Source organism: Embiotoca jacksoni, unplaced genomic scaffold (assembly GCF_022577435.1).
Source record: "Embiotoca jacksoni isolate LCO1_2020_lvr unplaced genomic scaffold, fEmbJac1.0.p SCAF_23, whole genome shotgun sequence".
In the NCBI taxonomy this organism is placed as follows: domain Eukaryota; kingdom Metazoa; phylum Chordata; class Actinopteri; family Embiotocidae; genus Embiotoca; species Embiotoca jacksoni.
This window is the reverse complement of record NW_027185374.1, coordinates 2,820,204-2,847,551: the sequence shown is the minus strand read 5'-3', so window position 1 is coordinate 2,847,551 and position 27,348 is coordinate 2,820,204. Positions and strand designations below refer to the sequence as shown.

General features: G+C 39.7%; 2 protein-coding genes and 1 long non-coding RNA gene across 3 annotated transcripts; 1 reads left to right on the top strand and 2 right to left on the bottom strand.

The window, feature by feature from the left end:
• Positions 1-1,948: 1,948 nt before the first annotated feature.
• LOC138203408 (structural maintenance of chromosomes protein 6) lies at positions 1,949-13,767 on the bottom strand. The gene is made up of 27 exons (XM_069158234.1): positions 13,696-13,767; positions 13,162-13,317; positions 12,875-13,010; positions 12,272-12,377; positions 11,910-12,046; positions 11,727-11,788; positions 11,423-11,503; positions 10,930-11,031; positions 10,664-10,783; positions 10,455-10,553; positions 9,993-10,139; positions 9,366-9,454; positions 9,086-9,250; positions 8,405-8,583; positions 7,881-8,082; positions 7,250-7,364; positions 6,173-6,333; positions 5,855-5,990; positions 5,266-5,346; positions 4,994-5,164; positions 4,215-4,352; positions 3,891-4,036; positions 3,579-3,704; positions 3,345-3,450; positions 2,922-3,074; positions 2,591-2,688; positions 1,949-2,316 (listed from the first exon to the last, which is right to left on the bottom strand). The coding sequence occupies exons 2-27, from the start codon at positions 13,276-13,278 to the stop codon at positions 2,220-2,222; spliced, it is 3,270 nt and encodes a 1,089-aa protein (XP_069014335.1). The 5' UTR covers positions 13,279-13,317; positions 13,696-13,767; the 3' UTR covers positions 1,949-2,219.
• A 292-nt stretch (positions 13,768-14,059) lies between these two features.
• Positions 14,060-27,107, bottom strand: ak9 (adenylate kinase 9). Its single transcript, XM_069158238.1, has 35 exons — positions 27,004-27,107; positions 26,788-26,851; positions 26,640-26,692; positions 26,453-26,549; positions 26,152-26,264; positions 25,757-25,936; positions 25,492-25,608; positions 24,779-24,853; positions 24,502-24,603; positions 24,159-24,298; positions 23,728-24,074; positions 23,373-23,491; positions 22,966-23,113; positions 22,736-22,826; positions 22,579-22,649; positions 22,431-22,490; positions 21,297-21,491; positions 20,735-20,871; positions 20,380-20,583; positions 20,015-20,290; positions 19,794-19,915; positions 19,058-19,277; positions 18,870-18,938; positions 18,566-18,784; positions 18,175-18,393; positions 17,848-18,064; positions 17,565-17,766; positions 17,215-17,361; positions 16,858-17,075; positions 16,451-16,647; positions 16,029-16,198; positions 15,435-15,533; positions 15,148-15,250; positions 14,942-15,056; positions 14,060-14,616 (listed from the first exon to the last, which is right to left on the bottom strand). Exons 1-35 carry the CDS (start codon positions 27,094-27,096, stop codon positions 14,408-14,410), a joined length of 5,208 nt encoding a protein of 1,735 aa, XP_069014339.1. The 5' UTR covers positions 27,097-27,107; the 3' UTR covers positions 14,060-14,407.
• Positions 19,771-21,001, top strand: LOC138203412 (uncharacterized). Its single transcript, XR_011178713.1, has 3 exons — positions 19,771-19,870; positions 20,097-20,618; positions 20,758-21,001. It is a non-coding gene; the product is annotated as an uncharacterized lncRNA (long non-coding RNA).
• Positions 27,108-27,348: the final 241 nt, after the last annotated feature.

Sequence of the window (27,348 nt, the reverse complement as noted above, 5' to 3'; positions counted from 1 at the left end):
GTCTATTTTTCTTAATGAGACTTATGATTCATTTTCCATACTGACACTGTCAACAAAAATATTAGATTTTATCAAAACCTTTAAGAAATAAATAGTTCAAAATGACTCATTTTGTGTTTCCATTATGGACCGTAAACTTAGATGTTTCTAACTATGTCTATTTAATTGCTTTATCCTGTCAGCTCCTGAATGTTTTCTTTTTTTTAATCTGTGATTTCATGCTAATGTGACACCTACAAATGTATGGTTAAAATTGTTCAGTTATTTTTGTTTTTATCTAAACATGAGTTGTAACACCTAACACTGCCTACTGTCTAATCTAGGAAATAATGAACATCCTTGTGTAATTAAATTTTGGATTAAAAAGAAAGCGTGTAAATCTAAGGGTGCTCACAACAAGAGGTTGTATATTTTGAGAGCGAATTGCCCCACAATATGAATACATTTAGATTACATATTTTATTTAGTTGGTCATTTGTTGTATAATCGCAATATTACACTCGAGGGTGTGCTTTAATGTCATTTAACTGTAATATTGCTTAATTAAATATGATTTAATATGAAATATAATTACAAAATAATGTAATTTGCCTGCAGTCTGAACTCAGCCTTACCTTTGAACAGGTTGAACCTGCTCGTGTTTTTGTTTCGAAAGTGACAGCTGCTCATTCTTAAAATTGAAACGTATATTCCGACGAAAATGAACATAAAAACGTTGCCAAAACAACGTTAGTTTTTCTTTTTCAAATATTTAAACAGTAAACAACAACACTGGAGGAGAAGTTGATTGATAGATACACAGGGAAATTTTGTCATAACTATGAGATATAGCCTACCTAATCAAAACAATGACGTCATGTCTGTTTGTAATTTACTTTTGATAAATCCTATGTACTGGTAAACTTGCTGATACAAATTAGGGTTTGGGCACAGTGTTATTCATCACAGTATTACGCAGTAGTGTCAGTAAACAGCCAGCAGGGGTCAGTGTTATTGTGTGAGCAGCGTATGCTCGGGGAGGAGGGGGGGGGGGGGCACAGGGAAGTCTCGCGTGAGAAAGTCAGATATTGCTGCAGCTGTTTAGGTTTTAAGTTTCACCGACAGGCATGACGCGACGTTTGTTTTTATTCTAAGACCTTCCCGAGCCGTTATCTCCTGTAATTATCTTTCCTAATTTAGTGATCTGCTCCTTCTGAAGCTCAGGTTTTACATTCTGGACACAGACACACTGTAGTTTTACATCCAGCAAAAACAAAAAAAGCTGTGAAAAGAGGTTGTTTCTATTAAACATACTTTAATTTGAACCTCAATATTTCAAACTGATGTGTTGGATACATAAAATTAAATCTAAGTATGTTTACCTTCTGAGGAAGCCCGCCTTGTTCATCTTGTATTTTGAGAGTCTCACTGTTCATGATTGTTAAATAATGAATCTAGTGTTATACTTACAGAACATCGTTCATATAAACTCTAAGGAGACAGGTTTTTACTCAGAATACGTGGAAAGATGATATACTCTTTTATTTTTGTAGATTTCTGTTATTTAGGTTTTTCTGTATGTTGAGTTAAATGAGATTCTCCGTTAGACATAAGTGTAAAAACGCTGCGTATCGATGATCCACTGAAAGATATTTTTACAATTTTCAGAAACAACTTCAATAAATGTGTAGCACCAGATTGGATCTGTGACATCTTTCAGTGCCCCGTTACATATTTAGCTTAAGTTTTGAGTAAAATATGGTTTCTTAAAAGTTCTTTTAATATCGGTATGTCATGTCACCATGCCAATACTGTAAATGGGTTGGAGTGGAATTTTGTTCATGTCAAAAGTATTTCAGAAGTCAAAAGGTTTGAGAAGCTCGAGGTAGAAAAAGACTTGTGCTATGGGTTAAAAATGAGCCTCGATATCCCCCACTGTACCACTGAACCATGAATGAAACCACCAAAACACCTCTCAACCTTTTTCCTTTAATAAACAACATTTTTACAAAGCAATATTATCAAACACAGGAGATAGTTCAGCCCTTTGGTGTTTTGTAGCTGCTCCTGACAGTTCTCCAAGTAAAACTGAAAGCTTAAAATTGCAACACTTCTTGGGGGAACACATATAATATTTCACATGAACAACGGCAAAGTGGCTGAACATCTTCAAAGTTACAACTGTTCTCTACAAACAGGCTTTTCTGCCACGCATTTGACACTAAACTGAGATAACAACATTACTGGTCCTCGTCCGGACTTCTTTGTGTGTTGTTTTGGCCGCGGTCGGGATCTTTGAGGCGGATGATGTGGATGATGTTGCTCTCTGGAAGAGAACTAAGAAAAAAAAAAAAAAAAGAGGAAAAACAACAATGACAATGGGGACGTGCATTCAAGGTCATGTGGCTGGTGCTCTGTAAACCAAGCAGCGTACTGAAATCACACAACCTTTACTCCTGCATGGTTTAGTCCATCATAGCTCATTTACTCTTTAATTAATTTAATATACAGGGCTTAAGTCAATAAATCAACACCCGGGTGGTCTAACTGCTCTGACACACAAGTACAGTATATGATCACATATTGTGATGTTGGTTGTGTCGGTGGTTACCTCATGCTCTGCGGGGTGAGGAATATGAACTGCCTGTAGCGCTGACTATCAGCGACCTTCATCATCATGTCCATGGAAATCCTCCTGTTCACCATGTCCTAATTAAACAAAACAAAATACCCAGGGACACCGTTACCTCCAAAAAGGACAAACACAGTGGGAACGGTTCGGCAACCAGTGCGACGCAACGTATGAGGTGTCTCGTGACGTCTCTCTCGAATGCTGCTGTTAAACTAGCAGAGGTTTGGACACTCCCCAAATGACGATTCAGACTGCGCGCTTAGGTCGTTTAAATGGAGCCCAAAACGTCAATAAAATCGTCTCCGATTACCATGTAAACATCAAACTCGTCGAGACAGCGGAATGGCGCCTCCGTGATGGCCCAGAGAGAGAGAACGAAGCAAACAGTGGAGAACGAGCGCTCGCCGCCCGACAGGGAGCGCATGTCGCTCAAGTCAGCCTTGTTTCCTTGTCCTGGCTGCACCTGCACAGGAGTGGTGAAGGAATCGGAGTCAGGTATGTACAAGAAATCAGTGCTGTGGAAACATGACTTGTTGATACGACAAAAAGACTCATATTCAGGGGCATGAAAAATATAGAAAGCATTTCAGATGATTCGCCATTTTAAACGTGGAATATTAAGAATAGTACCATTTTATAACAGTTTATTTGCAAAAATACTGGGAGTTACCACTTCACGGTTAAGTGTTGTACTTTTTAAATGCAAATCAATGAAATGTTTTGCTCTTCTTACGGAGATGGAGAGGGTTTCATTCTTGTGGTCAAAGGTCATCGTTCCACTGTAGCATCTCTGGGCCAGCATGCTATTAAAGTAGTATTTACAGCGAGCCGAGAGGAACCTAGGGCACCAAGAGAAAAACGCATCAAGCAACATGCAGTACTTCTACAATTAAGATTGCAGGAGACTACATTTATTTTACAGAGAAAATTCACTGATATTACAACGAGCTGTGGATTCACCACTTGCCTTCTGAGATCTGCGTAAACCGTGAGTCTCTGGTTCATGATACTGTCGAGGCTTTTGATGAAGCTGTTGAGGTTCTTCATTTGCTGTGCCATGTTCTTGTAGTTCACCACAGCCTCTTGGTACTGCCTGGATGTGGGAAAGAGATGAGTGAACACGGCAAGACAAGCAGCCGAAGTTTGGTGTGGTGGCGGTGCTGCGATTTGATAAGCGAAATGAAAAACAAGCACGTGTTTCGTAGTAGCATCAGGGGAAGCTTTGTCACGCGTGCCAATTATTACGTTGTCATCTGATGCATGGACCGAAGTAACATACCTCACAACCTCTTCGCGGTCCCCCTGTTGTTCCTGCTGGGTAGTGATCTTAGCCTTTAAGCGGCTGATCTCACTGTCCAGGCTCTTGGCTGTCCGACGGACTTCCAGCCGCTCCGGACAGATTTCTGTGGCCTTGGCAACAGACCCCTGAACCGCAGAGCGAAAGCAAACCATTCATTTCTGACACAAAATGCAAGTAAAAGATAAACAGTCTCCAGCATTAACAAATTGATAGTTATAAAACTCTCCAAACAAAGGCCCGATTACTAAGATGAACGTTGTTCAAGGATTACAGAAACACCCCTCAGAGTACAGTAAGGCGTACCTCCAGATCCTCCTCTTTAACTTTCAGGTTGGCTTCGAGAGTCTGGATGTTACAAAGATGAACATTGCGTTTCTCATCATAATGTTTCTTGTGATGTTTGCACTTCATCACCTCCTGGTCACTTTTACTGAGCTCCTCCTGTAGCAGGACAAAGTAATAAATAGCCACATGAACTGCTGCTGCTGCTGCTATGGGGAACTTGGACTGCTGAAATCATCAAATGACAAGCATACATCAACTTAGAAATAAAATAAACAGCTTCTTCAGCATGTTTAGGTTGGCTATATGCTTAAATATATATAAATATAAAATATATGCTTTTTGACTTTACCTCTCAACCAGTAAAAATGTTATGCTAAAATATACAGAAAAAGGGAACTAACGTAAGACTTCTCCAGTGGAGTAGCAGTGGGAAATATGCTCTGTACAGAGGCTTGTGTTTTCAGCTGAGGCAAAACTGCCCTCACTTCATCCTCTGGAAACAACATATCCATTGGAACAAATGGCAACTCAACACAAACAATTCAGACATTCTTTGAATGAAAATCACAACTAAAGTTTGCTTTGATAAGAAAAGGAAAATCATATGCCTTTAAATTTAGATTGAAATAAATTGTGCATTCCTGATACTCAAGTACCACCTAGTTCTCCACCAAAGCACATACAGGATTTCTTTTTCTTTTTTAAGTGCATATTCTAATTCAAAGCCTGAAGCATTACAAGATTTATTATGCCAGTGACTGCACATGCGCTGTGTTGGGTCTGTCTTGCATTATTACCTTGACTGAATCAGCCTCTTCAATGATGGTGTTGATGTGCTCTTTTTGCTGCTTGTATTCCCGCTCAGCCTTTTCATAAGAGGCCTTCAGGTCGGCCGTCTGGTTTAGTGCCTCATTGTACTCGGCACGTTTGGATGAGGCCTTAGTGACAATCTCCTCAAGATCCTCCTCCTGTGGTGAGTTGGGGACAACAGTAGATCACCAGCGGTGACAAGAGGCTGCATTTCTGTGTTGTGGGGTTGAGTATGTATTTTCAATGAATAAACACAAACCAGAGGCCTGAGGTCCTCTGACTGAGGCTCTTCCACATTCTGTAGGTCTGTCAGTTCAAGCTGCAGCTTCGTGGCTTTGTCCTGGAACAAATACACAAACTTCATGAGTAAAGTCATTACGTATCAGAGTAAAAGGCTTTGAGAACTGTGATTCAGGAATATATTTTGGATTTAGCAGCAGTGTGTTTTTGTATTTCAACTCAAAATCTAACTGTTTATTTTATCTTAATGTAACTAGAGTAAATGGTTTTATAATGTGTTAAGCTTTCATAAAAATGATAATGTATTGGTACAGCTTTTTGAATTGTATTGGAACTGAAAACTCATAAATTTCTAATTTATAACTGACAAAAAAAATGTTGGTTTAAAAGTTATTTTGTTCACAAACATTGCTAAACATATTCAGTATGAACTGATGTTTCTGTCTGATACTCAAAATGATTTAAAAAACAAAAAACAAAAACACTGTTAATTGAATACATTTTTTTTAAAATATAATTTTCAAATCAGCATTAAAATCCTATTGTTTTCATAACATGTCTCAGTCAGACAGACGTCAATACCGGGTTTTAAAAGGAAAAATAATTACTTTAGTCATCTTTTGGTCAATGTGGGCTCTTCTCAGTAGAACATCGTTCTGCTTGATGTCTTCATCCAACTTCTTCATCTGTAGCTGGAAGCGACTCGATTGAGCTTGCTGGTTCGCTAACTCCTTTTTTAAGTGCCTGAGAAAAAAAGCAAGGAACCAGGAGAGGGGGACAACAAGAGTGACAGAAAGTATTAAGAGACAGGACAAAAGCATGTACAACTAGATATCTATTCATATAGATCTGAAACTAATTTGAGCTTCCGCATTACTGTTGTTATATTATTTTCAAACTAGAAATGCACACATTTAGACACACACCTGATCTCCTCTTCAACATCTCCTGAGAGATAGTTGGCTCTGGACTGATCGGCAGTGTAGTTACGGTTAGTAAAGATCTGGTCTCCGTCCTTAGAGAAGGCCTGAGTACATTTAGCGGGAGGATTTGGGCCCTGCATCACTCTCCGAGCCTCGGTGCGATTCTACACAAACACACAAACACACACACACACACACACACGATACATGTTTTGTATGGGGTGGGTCTTTTTAAGTAAAAAAAAATACTATTTAATATTCCCTGAGAAGTATTTGACTATTATTTGAAGAGGTTTAAGGTTCTTGGCAGTTAAGTACAGTAAAGCATTTCCTTGTTACTTCTTGCCAAACATACAGTGGAGTACTCTGTCTGAGACACTCAAATGTAATAATATAATAATCTATAAACCTGGAAATAATCAGAAAGTTTAAGCATTTAGAAAGATAAAAAAAAAAAAAAAAAAAAAAAGTTATGACAAGCCTCTGCACTAGTTTTTGGTCAGCCATCCAATGACCATGTTAATTCCCTTTAAAAAAAAAAAAAAGAAAAAAAAGGAAAGTCAGGTTTCCTTCAGTTGTTACCCCCTAATTGAAGCACGTGTTCAGATGACTCTGGATTTGATCAACTCATCAGAGGCTTGGTCTAACCAGTCAACTAAACAGCGATTGTTGTCATGGCCTTTCCTTAAGTCCCCGGTACTTCTGGAATTAAAGCCAAATAGAATTATTTCCTCTGCTGGTCTCAGCCTTTTGGAGTCCCACGTGTACATAAGGACAAAAATTAGTCATAAGCCTATTCTGCCTGTGTAGAACGAAGTGCTTTTCGGGCACTGCAACCTTTGTCCCCGACCCCTGAGACTTCTGCCCCTTTACGTCAGCCTTCTACATTGTTTCACCCCTATCTGATGTTCAGTTATGAAGACTTCCTTCAGAGAGTTGGCATATCCCATAGTACATCATACTATACCGTATATCATATACATAAGACATCTCTAACTGGTCTTTACTAATAGTTCAACAGCTTTTGAAACCATGGTTACACACAGTATGTTGTGTAATTGAGAAGCATTTGCTTGTTACCTTAATGAGCAGAACGCTCTCTATACCCCTTTGATCAATCAGGCAGTTGATCACAACTGGGTCTTCAATTTCTAGAGCTTGAAGCACAGAGGGGTATTCAGGGTGATTCACGGCTCTGACAAATAAACAAAATTAATCATTATCATTTTTGACTAACAGAATTCAGATATTCTTGTAATGTTAAAGTACCAGTCAGCACAAAATAAATATTTGTCACACTCTCACCCCTACTTGTGTTTAACATGAATTTGTGTTCAGTATAAGTAAATTAAGAAATGAGTTAATATGTGCTCTGATAGTAATAAGTAATCACATTAAGATAGAAGCATCGAAACATGCACATTTTTAAAACATTTTTCAAACTATTTCTAACCACTTGTATGCTAATGTTTATTTCTGTGTCACAATTTTGATAAAAATGTGGCTAAATACAATGCACTCTGCTTCTGTTTATAACTCCCTCATAAATAGTAAAAACATTCTGTTACTTTAGTGCATTGTTACAAACAATAATTTAAACTGGCCAACACTATCACTCTTTGAAGAAGGAGGACTTCCATCCTAATAACGTCTTCCAGGCAATGTACTACTAAATGTAATCATTTTTTGTAAATGCTATAGCTGTCCTCACCCCCTTCTTGTATCATGGACATGTGGGAGGAATTTGCTGCAAATGATGGTCGGCCTGCGGCCTCCTGGCAGCGCTCTGACCATAAGGCCCTGCAGCACCCTCTCATCCTGGTGGTTGTCACAAGTGAAGGCCATCAGCAGTCCTTTAAGACACACTTCCACGGCCAGGGCCAGCTCAGGGTTTTTCAAGCTAATAAGGTAACCTGCAGAAGGGAAGGAAATATGAAAAGAGAAGGAAGCAACATGTTCCTTCCCATACGACAATTGTATATGTAAACATGTAAATGTATACGCTGTTATTCTTTTACTTTGCACACGTTCTAGTTTGTGTGTATCTTGCATGTAAGCTGCTGAAACACTCTATTTTCCCTTAATCAAGTGTTATCTATCGTATACCACCAGCCAGAGTGCACAGCAATGTAACGTGTTTCTTTATGCCGTTATGAATTTGCGATTCAAATGGCTGAGAGAGGAGTCAAGGCTTGGGTGCCACAAACATTTTCACCTGTAGGTACCAAGTCTTACCCAGAGGTCCCCGCGGTTTGTGCCTAAACTGGCCCTTTTTGTGAGCTTCCTCGATGGCGCTGAGCAGTGCGGGCATGCGCTCTCCAAAACGCCGCAGCCGATTAGAGCGGCTGCTCTCCATAGTCTGCAGGTTCCTGCTGGTGGCGTCAATGGACTTCTTGAGCACTTCGAGTTCTCTTCTGCAGATAGATGGAGGTGGGTGTTTTATTATGTGACGGGCTATCACTATATTTGTGATTCCACTGCTGAATGGATCTGACATTCTCCCTAATTGTTTTTATTTTGGTCCAACATAAAAACAATAATGTACTTCATCTGTGATTCAAGTCAATCCACCTGCCAGTGTTTCTCTGCCTGCTGAGAGAACTTTTGAGAGAGATTTGGTTTATTTGGACTTGAAATCTAAGGTATCCACAGTTCTGTTTTAATAACATATTTGTAATCAGTAATAAGAACAGGAAGAAGTAAATGCTGGATTCACATAAAACTAGCATTTGTAAATTTTATTCTCTCCTTGTGCAAATACACCGAAACATCTATTACAGCGCAATTAAAACCTCTTCTGGACAATTCTCAGTCAGGCATGGCAAAAGCAGGTCTTTAAGCTACCCTGGAACTAACATGTATTGGTTTTGTAAGTGTAATTTATTCACTATTGGTGCAGAGATTCTATTTCCTTACCTAATCTTTCCTTTCTCTTCTGTGGCACGGCTGCTGGCGTGCTCATACTGGTCAATCTGCTGGCTGTGAGTGGAGATCTGATGTGCCAGGTTTTCCAGCTCCGTCTGGATCTTCTCCACACGCGCTGCCCTCGCCTGGCTCTCCGCTCCTGTTGTCTGACTGATGCTACAGGGAAGAAAATATGATGACATAAACTGGAAGACGGAAAAAAAAGCACAGTTAACAACAGAAAGTAAGCACATTCTGCAGCCTGAATGCAAAACAGAAGATGACATCCTACCTCAGCTTGAGATCATTTATCCTTGAGGACAGCTGAACTCTGTCCTTTTCCAGGTCCCTCAGATTAGCTTTGCATCTGTGGACGGTGACCTGCATTGCACACATAAATTGAGAATAAAAACACTGCCACGTTTACAGAGTAGCAACAAGCATTGCAATGGTAACAGCAACTTTAAACAGCTCTGCACTTGACTGTATCCGATAGGATGATGAAGCAGGAAATATGTTCTGCCACACATTTGTTGATGACAGAAAAGAAAACTATAGATCAGAGGACATGTGCACAGTAATGGAAAGTTACACAAGTTTTTGTTTTGGTTAAAAAATGAAAAATGACATGGGACTATAATACATCATTGTACTTATAACACATATTCCATATTCATTATGTTTGCCAGGGGACATGAATGCACTTGTTACTATAGATGCCATTTCAGCCCTGTAAATCAGGCCTCATGTCAGCAAACAACACACTAAAGTAACCTCATCTTTGAACAGTTCACATCACTAAACGACATTTCCTTAGACTGTTACCACTCAAAAGTACTTCACACTTTTACAAAAGTGAATGAGTTGACTGCAGAAGTGTGCCTTGCAGTGTTTTCAATGCAACTGTCTGAACTCTGACCTCGCTGGGCTTGAGAAGGGTGTTACGTCTCTGGGCTTCAGCCTTGAGCTCAGCACATTTAGGCTGCAGCTCCTGGACTTGCTGGGTGATCCCCTCCAACTGTTCCTGGATCTGCTTGTATTTCTTCTCAGCTTCCTCGATCTTATTCTGCACCATTACACAGAAATAACTTATACAAACAAAGTTGTAAAAACATAAAAGAAGTATGGGGCTTAAAGGTTAGAAGATACAAGAAGGCTGTGCAGGGACATAAGCAAAAGTGGGTTGTGAGATATCAAACACAAAAAGTTATTAAATAAATAGTAATTATCGATTATACTTAAAACACTTGATGACACGCCATTCTTCAAAAAGAATCAATGAACTTAGGCTCAAGGTTCATCATTCACTATGATTAACATATGAGTTATGGTATGGTGATGGAAGTAGGGTTTCACGAAGAATACCATAGAAGAGTCATACCTTCCATTCGTCCACCTTCTCATCATATTTCACTGTGGCGTCTCTTTCTGCTCCCAGCTTCTTTATCAGTGGGTCCAAGTCCCTCTCCATCTCAATCACCTGCAACATTTAACAAGACACTCACAGTCATTGATATCAAAATGCTTGACCTTTCAAGTAATTACTACATCAATCCAGTTTCCGAGAAGCATGGGCAAAGAGGATCTCACCAAAGCCCAGGCCATCTGCTTCTGCAGATCCTCCAGTTTGGTGTGCATTTCATCCAGTGATCCCAGGCTCTTGTAACGGTCCTCTTTCTCCTGAAACTTCCTTTTCAGGTCTTTCAAGCACTGTAGCATTCACATAAATATGCAGGGTTACCAAAAAAGGTTAGCAATGCTGTGCTAGTTCAAGTCAAAGGGTTCAAAATCCAATAAATATGCTAAATATTACCATCATTCTGTTATACATCCATTTCAGTGAAACTTATCCTTACCTCACTGTGTTGCTCAACTTTATTCTCTGTGACATGCTTGGTGGTTTTGATGTAGACAAAGTCCTCTCTCATCTGGTCAAGTTGGGTGGCTTTCATGAAAAACTGAAGAGAAAGAAGAAAACAAAAGAAATAAAATCTGCTTTCATCTATAAATTAAAGATGACATTACAGATAAATGTCAAATTATATGGCAATTCATTTTACTCTAAAATAGAAATATCAACCTTATGGTGGCATAAGAGCTGCCTGGACAAAATTGACAATAGTTTTCAGCCTATTTCCCCAAAATCCAGAAAAATATAAACATGCGGGGGTGAGGCTGGGAAAAAAGTACAAGCACCACTGAAATAACCAGGATTCACCCACTGATTATTATAGATGAACCTGTACAAAACATCATGGCAATCCATGTATTAGTTGAGATATGTCAGTGTGGTTAACTGTCTGGCCAACACAGCTGCATGGCTAAAATATAAAATGACTTCAAACAAACCTTATACTTGTCCCCCTCTCCTTTTGAGTGTAGGAAGTGTTTACTCATCTCCTGAGTGAGAACTGACACGGGATTGTTGATCTTTGGAAGAAAACAGATTAATGATGATTCATCATGGTAACATAGGTTTAATACAAACGGGCGGTCCATTTGAATGGATTATGCATCAGCCGACCTGGAAGGTAGCAGGATGGACAGCACTCTGCCTTTGAGTAAAGGCACTAAATGATTTGATAGTAGTGAATTTTAAAAAACATTAAAACAATCTCGGATTTGTACCATGTTGGAACTCCATCTCTCATACCTGAATATTAAAATTGTCCAGGATAGAAATGAGCTCTTCCTTTTTGGATGAGATAAATTGACCTATCAAGGGAGAAAAAAACAACTTGTTTTTCAATCATTATCCTCACAGCGAAAAAAAAACAAACATGAAGAAAAGAACTTAGAAAATGAATAACTAATAACTTCTGAGTATTTTTTTTACCTGATTTGCTTTTGAGTTTGTAGGTTCTCAGCCCGTCACGTGTTATTTTCAGAGTTACATTGATAGCTGGACCATATACCTCAGGTTTGTAAGCATCCCTTCCTTTGTTACGCAGGGTGATCGATACGTCAGCTGAACTGAAGAAACAAAAATGCAGATCAAATCTACTGATTCAAGTGAATCCTTAAAAAATAATTTAAAAAAAACATTAGCTACAGTCTGAATTGTTTGCTCTAGTAATCAAAGAAGTGTTGATTTTGAAGTAGCCAGGAAACTGACAGGTCTTCGGAGGCAGCTACAACCTCTCTCAGATCCAACGTGACAAAAAAATAATGGACATGACATGATGGTGAAATGTTTACCTTTCTCCCTCCTTTACGAAACCCTTTAGGGATGATCCTCTGTTTGTGGCCTGCGCGTTACCGCCTAAAGCGACTATGAGAGCTGTCAGGACAGCACTCTTTCCACCTGTCACACAAGAAGGATGTGCACAGAAAAACTGTATGTTAGACTTTGTAATAAACAGAAATGTATGAAAGATAACACATACCCAATAGAGCCCGTGGTATTCAACAAACACAGTTAAAAAGGAACATTTGCCAACTTTCTGTGTCTGTCAGTGTTGGTGGTAAATGCAGTGAGATGCTCCTGCAAAACCATACAACTTTGCTTGTATTGCAACTAGTTTTGTTTTCAAACAGGGAGAGTGAAAAGATAGATGGTAATATATATTTTGCAGTGTTTTCGCTGGCTCGGATATTTAGCCAGATTTATTTGAGCTAGAAGCCAAATCCTTCTGATGGCGATGAATTTCAGATTAGGCAGTTTCTGTTGGATGTTGTAGCCGAGATATCCGAGTGTCACCGGGCGTGAGTGATTTCTTCTCACTTGGGAAGAGGTGTGCTGGAGATGTACAGATTGGAGTGAAAAATACCAGAAACACACGCTAATATATTAACACTTACTTCCATTGTTGCCGACAACGAAGTTGACATTGGACCCGAAACTAAACGGGCCCAGGAGCGAGTGGCACATGAAGTTCTTCAACGTGATGCTTTCCACGATCCCTGCGTCGCTGACCATGTCACCGGCACACTCCAACTAAAACACAAGATATTTATATTAACAACAGTGTGATAGGTTATCTCCTCTCTGGGCTTCTCATCTTCATCAGTCCAGGAGATGTTCTGTAGAAAACACCAGATAACAGTATAAAACACACCATTTATGATGATTTATTGCCGGTACCTACCCGGGGATTTGAAGCAGCATCTCCCTGGTCCATGTCCACGTTGTTGTCCCCTTCCTCCAAAGGTCTCATTCGTTTGGTCGCAGTCTCCCCGGCGGGGCTGCTTCCTCTTTTGGACATGTCGGGACACTCGAGGACACTTTCAGGGGCGAAACGAAACTGAAAGGAAAAAAACAAAAACAAAAACATGGCAGGCTCACAGATGGACGTTTCAACAAGCCATCTGAATGCTGTCGCAGCACGTGTTTGTTTGTTTGTTTGTTTGTTTGTTTGTTGTGTCAGAATATATTTCGACGAAGTTCATGTGATTTTTGACTTTTAGAAAAGTGGCCGCGGGATTAAAAAAAAAAGAAAAAAAAAGGACAATACGTTACGGAGCTAGCTTAGCGGGCACACTAACGTCACACGCTTCCAGCAGGAAGTAAACGGCTGTCCAATCCCGACAGAGGCTCCGGTGTGTTGTGTTGTGGTGAGCTTTCTTGTCGTGATAAGAAAGTGAAAGGAGTCGTGTGATGAATTGGGAGATCGCCACCTTACCGAGTTCGCGGAAGAAGCAGCAGCAGCAGCAGCAGCGGAGGAGCGCCTTTCCGTTTTTGTCCAATTCGCGCTCTCTGGTCCCCGCGAAATCTCGCGTGAGTAAACGAGATCGCTTCGTAAACAATGACAATGGAAATCAATAGAGGGTGAAATTAGTCTCTGGCGCTAAGTACGGCACGAGCTTCTGCTCTTTGTAATCAAAATGATCGATTACTGTGACAAACCAATTTATAATAAGACATGACAAATATAAATAAAAACAAAGGCAAAACAAAACGAACAATTATCAATAGAAAAACAAATCATAGTCCTTTGAGAGGAAAAATTGCAAATATAGACATTTGCTCAGAAAAAGGAGATTTATTGCTGCATTTTATGAGTCCTCACCATGCATACAATAAAAACAAGAGTCCACCTAAATGACAGAGCCGAATATTGCTTCCCAGAAGAAAATAACTAAAAAGAGAAACCTGCTGCATTACTTGTTTTGAAATTGTGAATTGGACTCCTCAACCTTTAGGGAAGCTTTAAGAAAGATGCAGATGGCAGACACTGAATACTGCTGAAAATTACTGAACAGAACAACATTTAACCTCAACACGAAATAAGTTCTTGCAGATGTTACATTTTACAATGATTCGTTGACACACAGCTCATCACACCAAATTAAATAAAGTGATAAGTTTTAATCAAATGTGCAAAACAGGCACAGCTACAGCCCACCACTGGCTTCTGGCAAGTCTCCAAAGGCCAAGAACTTCTTGAGTTTGAACTCAAAATCAATGGGGCATTCACTGGGAGGCCTGTAGTTGCCCATCATTGCTGAGCTTAGGTACGGTATGAGCGCACAGTCCTCTTCAAATGAGGCCAGCTTCTTTTTGAACTTCTGACGGGTGTAGACCGTGCTCTTGTGGTTGAAAGCTATAAAAAATGTGAGATTTATTACTTGGGTAAAAGAAACACATACAAATAAACAAATACATGTTGAAAAATGCTATATCTCAACTAAATGGTCTAATTTAACAATATAGCAAATTAATATGGACTCATATTTTTCAGAAGTAGAGTATTCATTCAGAAAGATGGTTAAAATAAAAAACATTTAGGAAAAAATGTCAGGCCATTGAAAAAGTTTATAAATTCAATCAAGACAGCCCCTAAAATCTTTACCATCATCTGTATTAAGTCTAATAATTCACATATGACATCTTATTTTGCCCAATGCCAAACATGAAATCTCTCGTACCTTTCAAATAGTAGGCCACATAGAGAAGTACGGATCTTTCTATACTGAGAAAGGGATACTTTGGTTTGAAACACCCAGCAGCTGTCAAGGCCTTAATCACTGGCCTGGATATTTCCTTAAAAAAAATACAGGTTCAACTCAGAGCATGTCGATATCACAGAGAAAAACTCGTATGTATGTAATACATGCACTTGAGTGTGTCCAACCTGTTCCACGTAGCCCAGAGTTGGAAGGGAGGTGAGCTGTACCGGCTCACATAGAGGAGGAACTTTACTGGGCAGCCTCTGGTCCCAGTAGGTTTCAGGAGTCCTTAATAAGTAATGTGTGTGAACACCAAGTTTCAATGAATAGACCAAAATTATTCATGTTAAAATAATGTTACATTGTTTTTCTGGCAAGTCGTGGCTGAAAACTGAAAGAAACCAGTCATTGTAAGCAGGAAACTTGAGAAAATGGCACATTTTTAAAAATGTACAAAGAGATAGACCTGCACCTCATAAACTTCTCCTGTTTTTCCTTTGTCTCAAAAAGGTAGATCCGTTCTCTGTACTCCGCAGCATATTCCAGCTTTCCTTGAACCAGGGCTTCAAACCTAAGCACAAATAAGCCTTCAATGAAGATAAAACTGTCACATATGTTATAGAGTTGAGGCAGTAAGAAGAGAGTCCTCTTTGCAAATTGTGTTGGCATATAATGCTTGAAATTCTAAAGGCTAAAAATGCAGCTGGACCTTATAAATTAATGTATTTTTGTTTTTGATTACTTTAATAGTGACAAGAAGTTTACCTTATCTGCTTTTAAAACGTTTTTTTATTTTTTTTTTAAATTTTTTTTTTTTTATCCTCAGGGCAGAGAGAAGTCCAGGGGCTACTTATCAAATTACAAAAATTGTTAAGTAAAATAATCATACCAGCAATTGTTGTTCACTGATAAATGAAAACCTCCATTACTCTGCTACTACTGTCAGTCAAGATGAACTTTGTCTTTGAAGTTATAACTTAAGGATAGGTAAAAACACTGAAGTGGGGTGCCTGCGTTTTAACATTTGGAAATATGCTTTTTTTCAGCAATAGATTGAACAATGTACCTCTGCTTTCCATCCAGGTAAGTAATGGGACAGAAGCCCCTCAGTTCAACCTGCTGTGGGAACCTGTTCTTCACCTCGATCTCCGTCAGCTTTTTTGGCAGAAGGTGAGGTTGTGGGAAGGCGTGTGGGCAGCCAGGTGTCACAAATGTATCCGGATTGGACAGGAACCGCTGTGGTTGTTAGAGCAACATACACATTTTATATTCTCCTTTAATCACAGATTCAAATACTTGGTTATGCACAAATTCAAATTTTCAATGTTAACAAATTCCTAATAGTTGTGTGACCCTCTGGGTGATGACAGACAGAATCTGAAATATCTGAAAAGAAGAACATAATTTAGCTTGAATGCCTTTACATATCAAATTGGTCACTTGACCATCTGTGTGCAAGTAACCTTTATGAGCCTGCAGGTCACTCACCTCTAAATGGTTTTCGTTGCACATCTGGTAATAGTGTCCTCTGTACTCAGCTGCATGAGTCAAGGCCACTGTTTCCGAGCAGTCCACCAGGTGGTAATGTAGAGCCCAGCAAACAGGGCAGTACTTGTCAAACTCTCCAAGCCGAGACTCCAGCTCTTTGGGTGTGACGCACAGCCTGTTGATGCAGGCTGCTTGTCCTGTTGACAAATGTGCATGGGGTTATAATGTTTTAAATATATGCACATGTAAAAAGGCTAAGCTGTGAGTTTGAGAGCAAATAGTCCATTTATTTTTGACTTAAACATATTTGCGCACCAGACTGCCCTGCAGCGCTTAACTATAGGTTGCTGTAGGTTGCTGAGCTACTTGCTGGAGAATCACATTTAAGCTTTTCTAGTAGTACTTACCACTTTGGGTCTTCTCCAGGTAAGTGTGGATGTATTTCATGCTGATGCTGACCTCCTTTAAAATGCTGCTCCAGATCCCCCATTTGCTCTTTAGGCCATCAATGAGGAACAAGTTCTGATAATGTTGTTGGAAGTGTTTCCTAACGTCTTCCACCTCCTTCTTGTAAATGTAATTACGCGTGTGGAGGATCTCAGAGCTGTCGTGCATCAAGTGAGGCCTAAAATGGGAGAAGAAAGGGGAATCAGGACATATTTTATTATCTCTTATGTTTGTTTGTGCTTTTAATCAGATGTCAGACTCATGATTTTGGAAAAAAAGCAGTTCATTTATAGTTGCTATAATGTGTGTTATCTGACTTGTTGAACTTCATCTTGTCGATAAGGCCTCTCCTCAGCACCTCCTCTGTGTCTAGCTGAAGCTCAACTACAATCATGGGGATGATGCTCAGAGATTCCATCAACTCTGCCTGCTTAAGGGTTGCCGGAAAGCCATCCAACACGTACCTGTAATGCAAAGGAATTAAATATTGTCTTCACATACTCACTCAACCAGGAATGACAGAGCACATTGTGTAAAGGTTTCTCGACAGTTGTGTAATCTTTATCTTGACACGCCAAGAGGCATAGCAGGGATTTTATCACGGAAAAGTGAGAAGCACATGACTTTTTATTATAAATTTATAAATGTAAGAAACCCCTCGTCTTACCCCCGCATGCGGCACATCGAGCACATGAGTGCCACCTCCAGACATTGAATGGCCAGTTCATCCGGCACAACAAGGCCCTGGAAGAGATACCTTTTTATCTGGACAGCCAGATCGGTGTGCTCCTGTGTGTTTAGCACCATTCGGATAGCGTCACCGATAGACATTCGAGTAAAGCTATATTCTTGAGCAAACTTCTGCGCCACTGGAAAAATAAAAGCAAAGCAAGAAGACTAAATAAAAGCGAGGATCATTTTGGATCATCTTTAGCTATCTTGAGTCTTACGAGAGGTCTTTCCAGATTTGGGAGGTCCAATGACTGCCAGTTTCACAGGAAGTGACGGGGTAGGCTTGGGCTGCTGAAGGTACTTCAATGGGTTGAGCATAAATGTGTTGCGGTTCTCCTTCAAGTCAAAGAAGTAGATATACTGATTGAAGAGCAGGGGATATGTGGCACTTAGAGACCACTGCAGAGGATGGATCAAGTCTCTCTCTTTGTATTGCTGTAGGTTGGGAGATATGCACGGATAGAAAAATATGTTAAAAAAAACAATGTTTACAAGGTGTGGTAGTATTTAAAATACTTTGTAGAACGTTCCTAAATTAAGCCTACCCAGATGGGGTCCCAGTAGCCGAAGGCACTGTGGAACTTGTAAGAGGAGAGCAGCAGCTTATTTGCCAGGCTGTATGAGATGGGTTGGCATTTCTGAAACAGCGACTCCCTGTTGGTCAGCATGGGCTGGATTTTCTGCAACAGCTGACGCTGACTGAATCTAAGCTTACGAGATGTATTGATTGTCAGTTTGGGTATATTTAGTTCCTTCAGGAGTTCCTGATGACAGAACAGCACAAGAAAGTGAATATGACCATCAGTGAAATAGAACTACATTACAGTGTGGAGGTTGTACTGAATATATTAAATGTGAATAGAAAGGATCAGGGTGTGGCGACCACACCAAACCGTTTGTGTAGCTAAGTGCCTTTATGGGTTTGTGTATTTGTACCATCATAGTCGCTATGTTGTTTTCATCTGTCGAAAAACGCTCTTCTATTTCCGTCTCCAGCCTCTCAGTAGCTGCATCCTCCGTGTCGTCATCCTCCGCGTTCTCATCATCATCATTCTCTGAAGGAAACTCGTCCTCCAGAATGGCTTCTATTTCATTCTTTATGTTTGCTTCAGCTTCATCCTCTTCATCATCCTCTTCATCCTCTGGATACCTGGACTGTTTGGTTAGAAAATAGGGAATAGAGGAAACGAGTTAGTCATTGATACAGATAGAATGATAGAGTTATGATGAGTTTGCTTACCTTTGCTTTGTCTCCTTTAGGGTTTTGCTCTGCCAGAAGTTCAGCCCTTCTCTTAGAGATATTCTCCTCCTGTATCAAAAAGAAACATATTCAACAGTACTGGTCAGGGAAGACAACAAGACTAATAAAGTTGGCAAAAAAAAATCACAACAATTTCTAAAACTATTTCCAAATTGTCACTTTCGTACCCGATTTTTCTTATGAAGTTCACGAAGGAGGTTTGACTGTGCTTCACGGTGGTTGTGGCGCTCACGCCAGCTCTCCAGGTATGCTGGCAACAGACGCTTCTTAATATCCTTAAATTCTGCATCCATGACTATCACAACATCAGGGAAAAGCTGTCGCTGCAAAATGTACTGCACCTCGTCAGAATCATTAGGGAAGCCCTCCAAAATGAAACCAGTAGACCTACAAAGTAGAGAATCTTTAGGTAAGCAGACACTTTTTGTCAGGTGTTTATAAAAACAAAAACAAAAAACTGAAAATAGGCATGCATACATGCATAAAAAAAAGGTGCAAGAAATGAATGTGGCTAAATTGAGCGTAAAATTTATGGAAGTATAGGCTATACATATGTTGCGGTTTGTATACTGTTTTTTTTCCATCATGTGGAATAAAAAGAAAACACTTCTATGCTGATTTGTTAAAGCAAACATTTAACATTTTGGACATATGCTTGTTCCCTTTTTACAGTGAATTCAATTACAGGATAGCAATCTCATTTTTAGAAACAAATCTCATGCTAATTCCCTCACCGAGCTCACTTCAGTTAACACAAAGTCAGAAACATTTTTGCTGAGATTACATTTCTATTCTAACTCTCAGAAAGACAACAAATGTACACTTTTTCCAAAATGTTAAGGTTTTCTTTGAAGGAGGCTACAAAGGCAGATGTCATGCTTTTGTGTGTCTGTGTATAACTACATGTATGGTTCTTTTTTCCAGAATGGTAAGATAACCATATCCAGGATCTGTGAATTTAGCTGCTCTCCTCCAGACAGGTAAGCTTTTATGATCATTTCTTCATCAGTCAGTAGCACTTCCTGCTGTAGACACACAAATATTCAGGGTCGAAAATACTATAATTAACCAGAAAAAGGGTTTAACTTAAAATTGAAGTACCATAACATTTTATCAAAGCTCACCTCCATGTCATTTATGTTGGCTGAGGTATCTACTGTCTCTTCCTTGTCTCCCCCCCTGGCTTTCATTATTTGGGCCTCCAAGTCCTCAGAATATTCCGCCAAAGAAACCTCCTCATCAGCATAAAGTACCCGCTTCTGAGTCTTGGCTATGATGTACATTTGGAGCAGCTCCCTGAACTGAATATGGAAGAGCCCAAGTTGCTGTGCCAGCCACTTCCCATGAGCTGTTTTACCTGACCCTCTGGTACCAAGCAAAAGCATCCGCAGGGCAGGAGGCTTGGATAGAGGAGGACAAGGAAAATGTGAGGGAAGTTTGATTCCTCTATTGTATATTCTATTCTGTCTCTTCTTGTGTCAGCTTGTACCTTAAGAGGCTCAGTCTGTGTAACAAATTGTGTAGGGTTTTCAAGGAATGATTTCCTGGCCTCTTGGCTGGAAAAGTTGAAGGTCCTCTCACGGTACTTGACTGAAATGTCATCCGTACAGGGCCACAGGACGTTGTGGTTTTTTAAGGCAACAGGGCAGAAATGTTGAGTATCTCCAAGTAATCTGTTGGCTGTTGTTTCCACCTGCATGCATTCGGAGGCAAGAGATTCTGTTAAAGGTTTGTTTATACTATTAATAAGCAGTGAACAGTAAGGCCTGCTTCTTCATTCTTTGTAGTTTATAAAGGCAAAAAAGTTAGCAAATGTGGCTTTACAATGAAAAAACGGTACTGACTTCCTCCTCCTTCTCTGCTGCAGAACTTTCACTGCTGCCTTCCTCTCCTCTCTCCAGCTCAGCTAAGGCCTCCATATCGTCGGCCTCTTCGTCGAGGTCGATCGCAGATAACTCCCAGGACACATACTTAAAGGGTTCTGAAGATCACGCAAACCAAAGATTGAAATCAAACTTTTTCTTACCAAACATGGCTTTTTGTACTGTGTCACATTATTAAAGAAATCATTCAACTTCTGGTATCAATTTAAAAGTATGTGTTACTATAGTTGTGGGTGAATTTTTTTTTTTTTTAATTTTTTTTTATGAAATGAAATAAAAAAAATTCAAATGCTCTTTCCAATCCTTAAGTGGATGTCTGACAATATCTGCTCCTCTACTTCTTAAATTGTAATTCCTTTATTCCGGCACTGCCAGGGACAATAGTAATGAATGACATTGCCAGTGTGTCAGAATCTCTTGTGTTGAGGTTAAACTCAATTAAAAGAAATTAATCTCTGACCGTTCATTCTGAGCGATTAAAAGACATGACGTTTTTTGTGATGAAGCTATACTATACACTCACTCTCCATCTGATAGACCATCTCTTGAAGCAGGTTCTCTGGGCTTTTGATGTCGATCTCCAGCACCCAGTGGGTGATTGTTAAAGCAGCCTGCATTTTCTGCCATTCTGTCGCAAACTGTTGCAGTTGCAGTTTATACTCATTCATCTCTGGGCCGCCTGGATAACCCAAATCCCAGTCATTTGGTAGTACCACAGCTTGAGCCGCACACAGGAGAGAAGGAGGGAGATTAACAAATTTGTACTACTTGCTGCTTTAGTGGTGCTTACATATGGTATAGTTTGAAAATACAACAAAAGGTATGTATGATTTTGAGTGAAAGTCTGTAGCCACAGTGTGGAAATTCATACACAGTATGTAGTAGTGTAGCACCCTGCTAATTTGTTTGCATGTGTTTCTTTATAATTCTGTAAAACGGTGCATTTGTGTTCATAGGCAGAGAAGTATAGTTTGGGAAGTACTTAAGTGTCTTTGAAGTTGCCTTTGAACCTCTCGTGGCCTTACCGTATGTATATTGGTTGGTCAGGTGTTAATGTGTTGCTAGCCAATCAGGACAAGCAGATGAGACTTTTTTTTTCTGACCTACCGGCTTCTTAGAGGGGCGGGGTAAACGTTATAGTACCATCACACTGACTTTCAAATCCCGGGTATTATTGTGTGTGTGTGTGTGTTTTTTAAAAAAAAATTTATATATATTCTGTGGGTCACAATTTGGTTTTGTAATAAATGTTGACTGTGTTTCATTCAATGCATGTGGGTTAAAGAAATGTTATTTCAATGTAGAACGCAGATCCTAAAATCTGTATTTTTGTAGACCCTCTCCAATTCACCTCCCATGCAACAGGGGTATGATATAATTGGAATTGAGAATGTGGGCTACATGTAATACACAGGTTGTTGTTGTTTTTTTAAACTGAAAACAAAACAGATTTGAATTGTTGGTCTCATTATTCTCTACTGTAATTAGGGTTAAGGGCACTCCGCTGGAAAGTGTCACACTCACTCATTGACTTGAATCTGTGTCTTGATAAAGGGAGTATTTTTTTCTCTTGTAAAAGAACAAAATAGAAATCTGAATTTTTTTTTTTTTAAATGAGAAAACAGCATGTTCTTGTTGTGACACCAACATGGCTTACCTTCTTTTGTAATTGTGTCAGGATGTGCAGGACTGGTGGCACCAGATTGTTCAGGATCATCTGCAAATCAAAAGGATGCATTACAAATAATATTGATAAAATTGTATAGGTCCAATGAGAGTATGGGAATGTAGGCAGCTTTACAGACTTGTAATGCCAGTCTCTTCGACAACTGTATGTAGATTTGACTGACTCTCTGATTCCTCCTCCTTTTGGTTTCTAAGAGGAACAAAAGCTGCATAAATAATCTTGCTCAGATATAACATACGACATTGATTTGACGACATCTTTGCATCTGTACTTACAAGACTTGTTTCGCCTTCAAAGAATGTTCATCCTTTAACTTTACGGCTTTGTCCACACTTTCCTTATTCATGTTATAAAGTCTCTTCAAAACTGATCAACACACACAGTGTATCAATTGAAGCGCAACATGTACCAAATATGACTAAGGAAATTTCAAGCAAAATAATGTAAAATACAACTAAAAAATGACCTCAACTTGATGGAAATGCTTTTTGTTTGTGTCCCCTACCCTGATGTCCATCACTGTCCCCGAGACAGAAGATGATGTCTGGCAGAATTCCAGCTTGCTGTAAGGGTTCCATTTCGGAAAGGCTCTTGGGAAAGTTGTCGAGAACCCACCGAGTCGTGCCCTCAGCGTCTGAGTTCACCTCTTCAACCTGTAATATCAAACTTATTGTTATTTTATCTGGGTTAACACTGACATCACATTTATGGCATATCATAAATGTTATGAATGTCTCGGTGTTATGTCCGTTTGATTTGATGTTGCATGTTGTACAATGTAACTGGTGCAATTCTTTAAATGGCAGTATTTATGTTTGATGCAGTCAATGGTTGCTTCTCGCTGCTGGTTGCCAATTTTGGGCGGAGAAGCTTGAGTAAATGCAGCCGCCATGTTTCAGATCGTTAACATACCTCTTTTATATGATTCTGCAGGACCTCAGCATACAGGCTAATGGGAGATGTGCTCAATTGTTTGGCTTCCTCCACAGCACTAAGCACCATGGCTTGCACTTCTGGATGATCCTCTGTCACTGAGAACAGCAGAAAAACATTTACCCATTTGCACAGTGCGGGCTGTCCAGATCAGTATGACACATTATTCTGCACGGTAAGCTCCAAACATCAAAACAATGCATGAATAAAATTACCATCTGTGATACATAAACTGGAGTATTGTACATGTAACTATATATATATATACATATATATATACACACACACACACACACACACACACACACAGTCAAACTCTACAAGTGATATTGACTATCATCATCAACAAAGCTGAACTTGCCCTGTTCTTGTCCTCCATCGTGCTCCATCATCTTGATTTTCTCTATCGCAACCTTAGTTGTCTCCTCTTTGATTTTGTCAAGCCTCTCCTGCTCAACCTTGGCCAGAGCTGGCGGCATCAGTTCCTCCATGTCAACTACCACTGCATTGTAGTGCTGAGCAAGAAGTTTACATAAAGTGCTCTTCCCTGCCAGAGGGGGCCCGATGATGGAAACTCTGCAGGGGGGCCGGGGCATTGGAGGAAGTAAGTACGGACGGGGGTTTGTGACAAACTTTTGGTAGGCCTCCTGAGATGAAAGGATGTACAGTTTGTCCTGGAAGCTGTACAGTGGTTCAGGTGCAAGTTAGTTGAAAGTGACAATTAATGCCATTGAATAGAGTTTTCATTTGGAAAATATCACTCACCCCACACAAAATTCTGGCTTGCCAGGAATGACCATGGTCTCCTTCAGAGCAACTGGACAAGATCGCCCCCAGCGGCTCCTTCTCCACCTAAAGCCAGGGGCCACTGTCCCAAGGGAGCACGCATTTCTCAGTAGGTCCTCCTAGAAAAGAGAAAGTCAGGATTAAAGTAATTCTAGTTAAATTAGGAGTGGATTCAGTGGAGCGAGTTACCCAGAGTAACATTTATTCTTGCATCAGTATTGCATGCGTGTTTATAACCCAAATGTAGGTTGTTTGAAATATAGTGTTTTATATTCATTCATGTAATTGATTGTTTTGAAATAAAACATGTAGATTGCCAGACCGTGTCAATGTCCTCTGGAAATTCTTCCTCATCCAGCTGCTGGAGAAGGACTGGAATGGAGACGGGCTTTATGGCCATAGATCCAAGATGGGAAATTACAGACTAGAAGTATAACAATCAACACAATAAAGTCAGCCCACTGAATATGTACATTTATGCTCAAATAAAGACTTCACATAGACATCACTCACTATGATGCCTAAATCGATTCAGAGGCTGTTCCTAACTGTAACTGATTTATTTACTGAAAACAGCTTATATATTTTTTTCTTGTTACCAAGTGCAGCTGTTCAGGTGTATTGTTTCCATCCAGCTCCAAGAGGTAAAGTGGGTTGTGGTGTCTCATGTAGTCCTGAAAAAAAATATCAATGAACTTCCAATTTACTGGCTCAAAAAAGGCTTGATTTATCTTATAAGAAATGTGTTCTTTTAAAATCTTTTGTCGGTGGAAATATATTTAACCACACATCTGATTTTAATTACAACAAATCATAAAATTGGGTAATGTGTGAACAGATGTTAGGCACAGGCGATGTTCATCTGTTGTTCCACCTGTTTATTAACAGCAATATCTTTAAAACTGTTGTTGGGCATCACTGGTCTGATTCTGATAAAACACGATACTGTACATCTTTATACTGCATAGGCTCTTTTTAGTATCTCAAAAACACAAAACATGGAGGAATGATACATTTAATCACTGATTTGGCATCTGAAAAATATTAATGACCTAATGTGTCATCCATAATAAAAGTGAATTTTGAGAGACCATAAATACTGTCTTTTGTGTGGCAATAATCTTGCATACACTGTTCAACTGATATAAATATAATGTTGTCTTTCTAAAGGAAAGCGGAACCTAAAGATGCGCAGTATATTTTAAATCTACCATTGTGTGCTTGCCCACAAAACTAAAACTTTAAGGTGTGCAAGCAATGGAAGACTTCATTTGAGAGCCATTCAGAACTAATGCAGGCCTGGATAACTCACCTCCAGTGGTCTGAGCATGGTGTCTTTGTACATGTTGATTCTAACCCATACATTTATGAGTAAAGTCTCTGGTGTCCACACCATCTGGTCAATATTAACTCCTGAGAGTTGATCTTCCTTAACCTACAAGTAACGTAAACATTTTACTCGTATTCAGTACAACAGGGTAGGTTGGATCGTGCGTTTATAAAGCAACAGCAGAAGGTAGGGGACAAGAGACAGCTCATGGTGTCAGTGCCAAGAGTTGTTTTCCCTCGAGCCATACCTCCTCTTCCTCCTCCTCCCCCTCTTCCTCCTCCTCCTCCTCCTCCTCCACATCCTGATCCTTGATCTCCTTCTTCTTCTTATACAGGTCATGCTCCCACTGATGCCTGTTGTATAACTGCCCTGTCTCTGGGTGCTGCTTCAGACCTGACAGCCTCTGGACCATGTCCAAGTCTGCACACTGGTGAGAGGTAAATGTAATCAGTTTATATAAACATCAGCTACACCCTGAAAAATATTTGTCATAATATGAACTTTCACACTGACAATAAAATGACAAATGAGCAAACAGATGTTGGTAACTGAAACAAAGACACCTCAGTTATGTCATTGACTTATGCAAAGCTAACAAACGAAATGCAATGCACAACATTAAGTCGAAAATATGAGGGTAACCTTGATATTAATGATGAAATCGGGTCTTAGCTTAAGGTTTTGGATCAGTTCAACCTGCTCACAAATCCCCAGACCATCTTCAGACTGGAACGGCAGGCAGCTCAGTACGTAGCCTGTATGACGACACACAAACTCTCAGTCTGCTCCTTTGAATGACAGCCTCTTGTACTATCATTGCGGATCCCATAAAATATTCATCCATCAGACTTAATCAAACATTACACACAACATCTGGCGATTGAGGGGTTTATTTGGACGCATGACCACTGCACTGAGCCTGATTTAATAAACTCTGATTTACCATAATGCTCCACATCTGGTGAGTTCAGCCTGGCCAGAATCAGGTGCAGCACCACATCCGTTGGTATACTTTTACCCTCAGATAAGATATCCAAGAGCTAAAATTGTCAGACAATGAAGAATATAAACACACGATGGGAATACGGGGCTGTTCGTTGAAATGATGCAGATTATGTCAGGCTACTCACCTGTATGCTTTCTTTCGTTTTGTTTTTTATGTGCGTTTTGAGCAGATCGGTATCTGGAAGATTGTAAAAGCAGAGGAGAAATATCAGAGTTGATCTGCAGAGACATCGTGTTGGTACAGACAACCAAACATACCAAAAGGTAATTTACCATCAACCAGGATGCACTTCCAGGACTCTGCGATTTTTTTGGCCAAAGTGGATTTACCAACACCCTGCCACAAAACGGATAGTTACTGGGTCACATGACATGAAAAGTATTTAAAAATAAAAAATAAAAAGTTTGCTTGTGTTTGTTCAATTTTGTGTGTGTGTGTGTGTGTGTGTGTGTGTGTGTGTGTGTGTGTGTTAGTAAAAGAGCATTTACGGGTCTTCCAATTATGATGAAGCAGGTTGGTTTCGCGAGAAGACTCTCTCTCTCGGCTTCATCTTCTATTAGGTTGTCCACGAAACGATCCATTTTTTAATTTTTTTAATCTTCTCGAACAGGGAGAATAATTTAGTCAACAGTTGAGACAAAACGAGTGTGAAACGCAGTCAAACTCAAGTTAGCTGATGTAACGGCCGATAAGTTCGTTGACGAGAACTTTGCTCTCATATTAGAAAATATATAAACTTACAGTTACTTGAGGACATCCCTTTACTCTGTTTTAAAAATTTGTCATTTGTTTTTTTTTTTTACTCGTCGTTGTAAACTAGCGTTTACCTAATA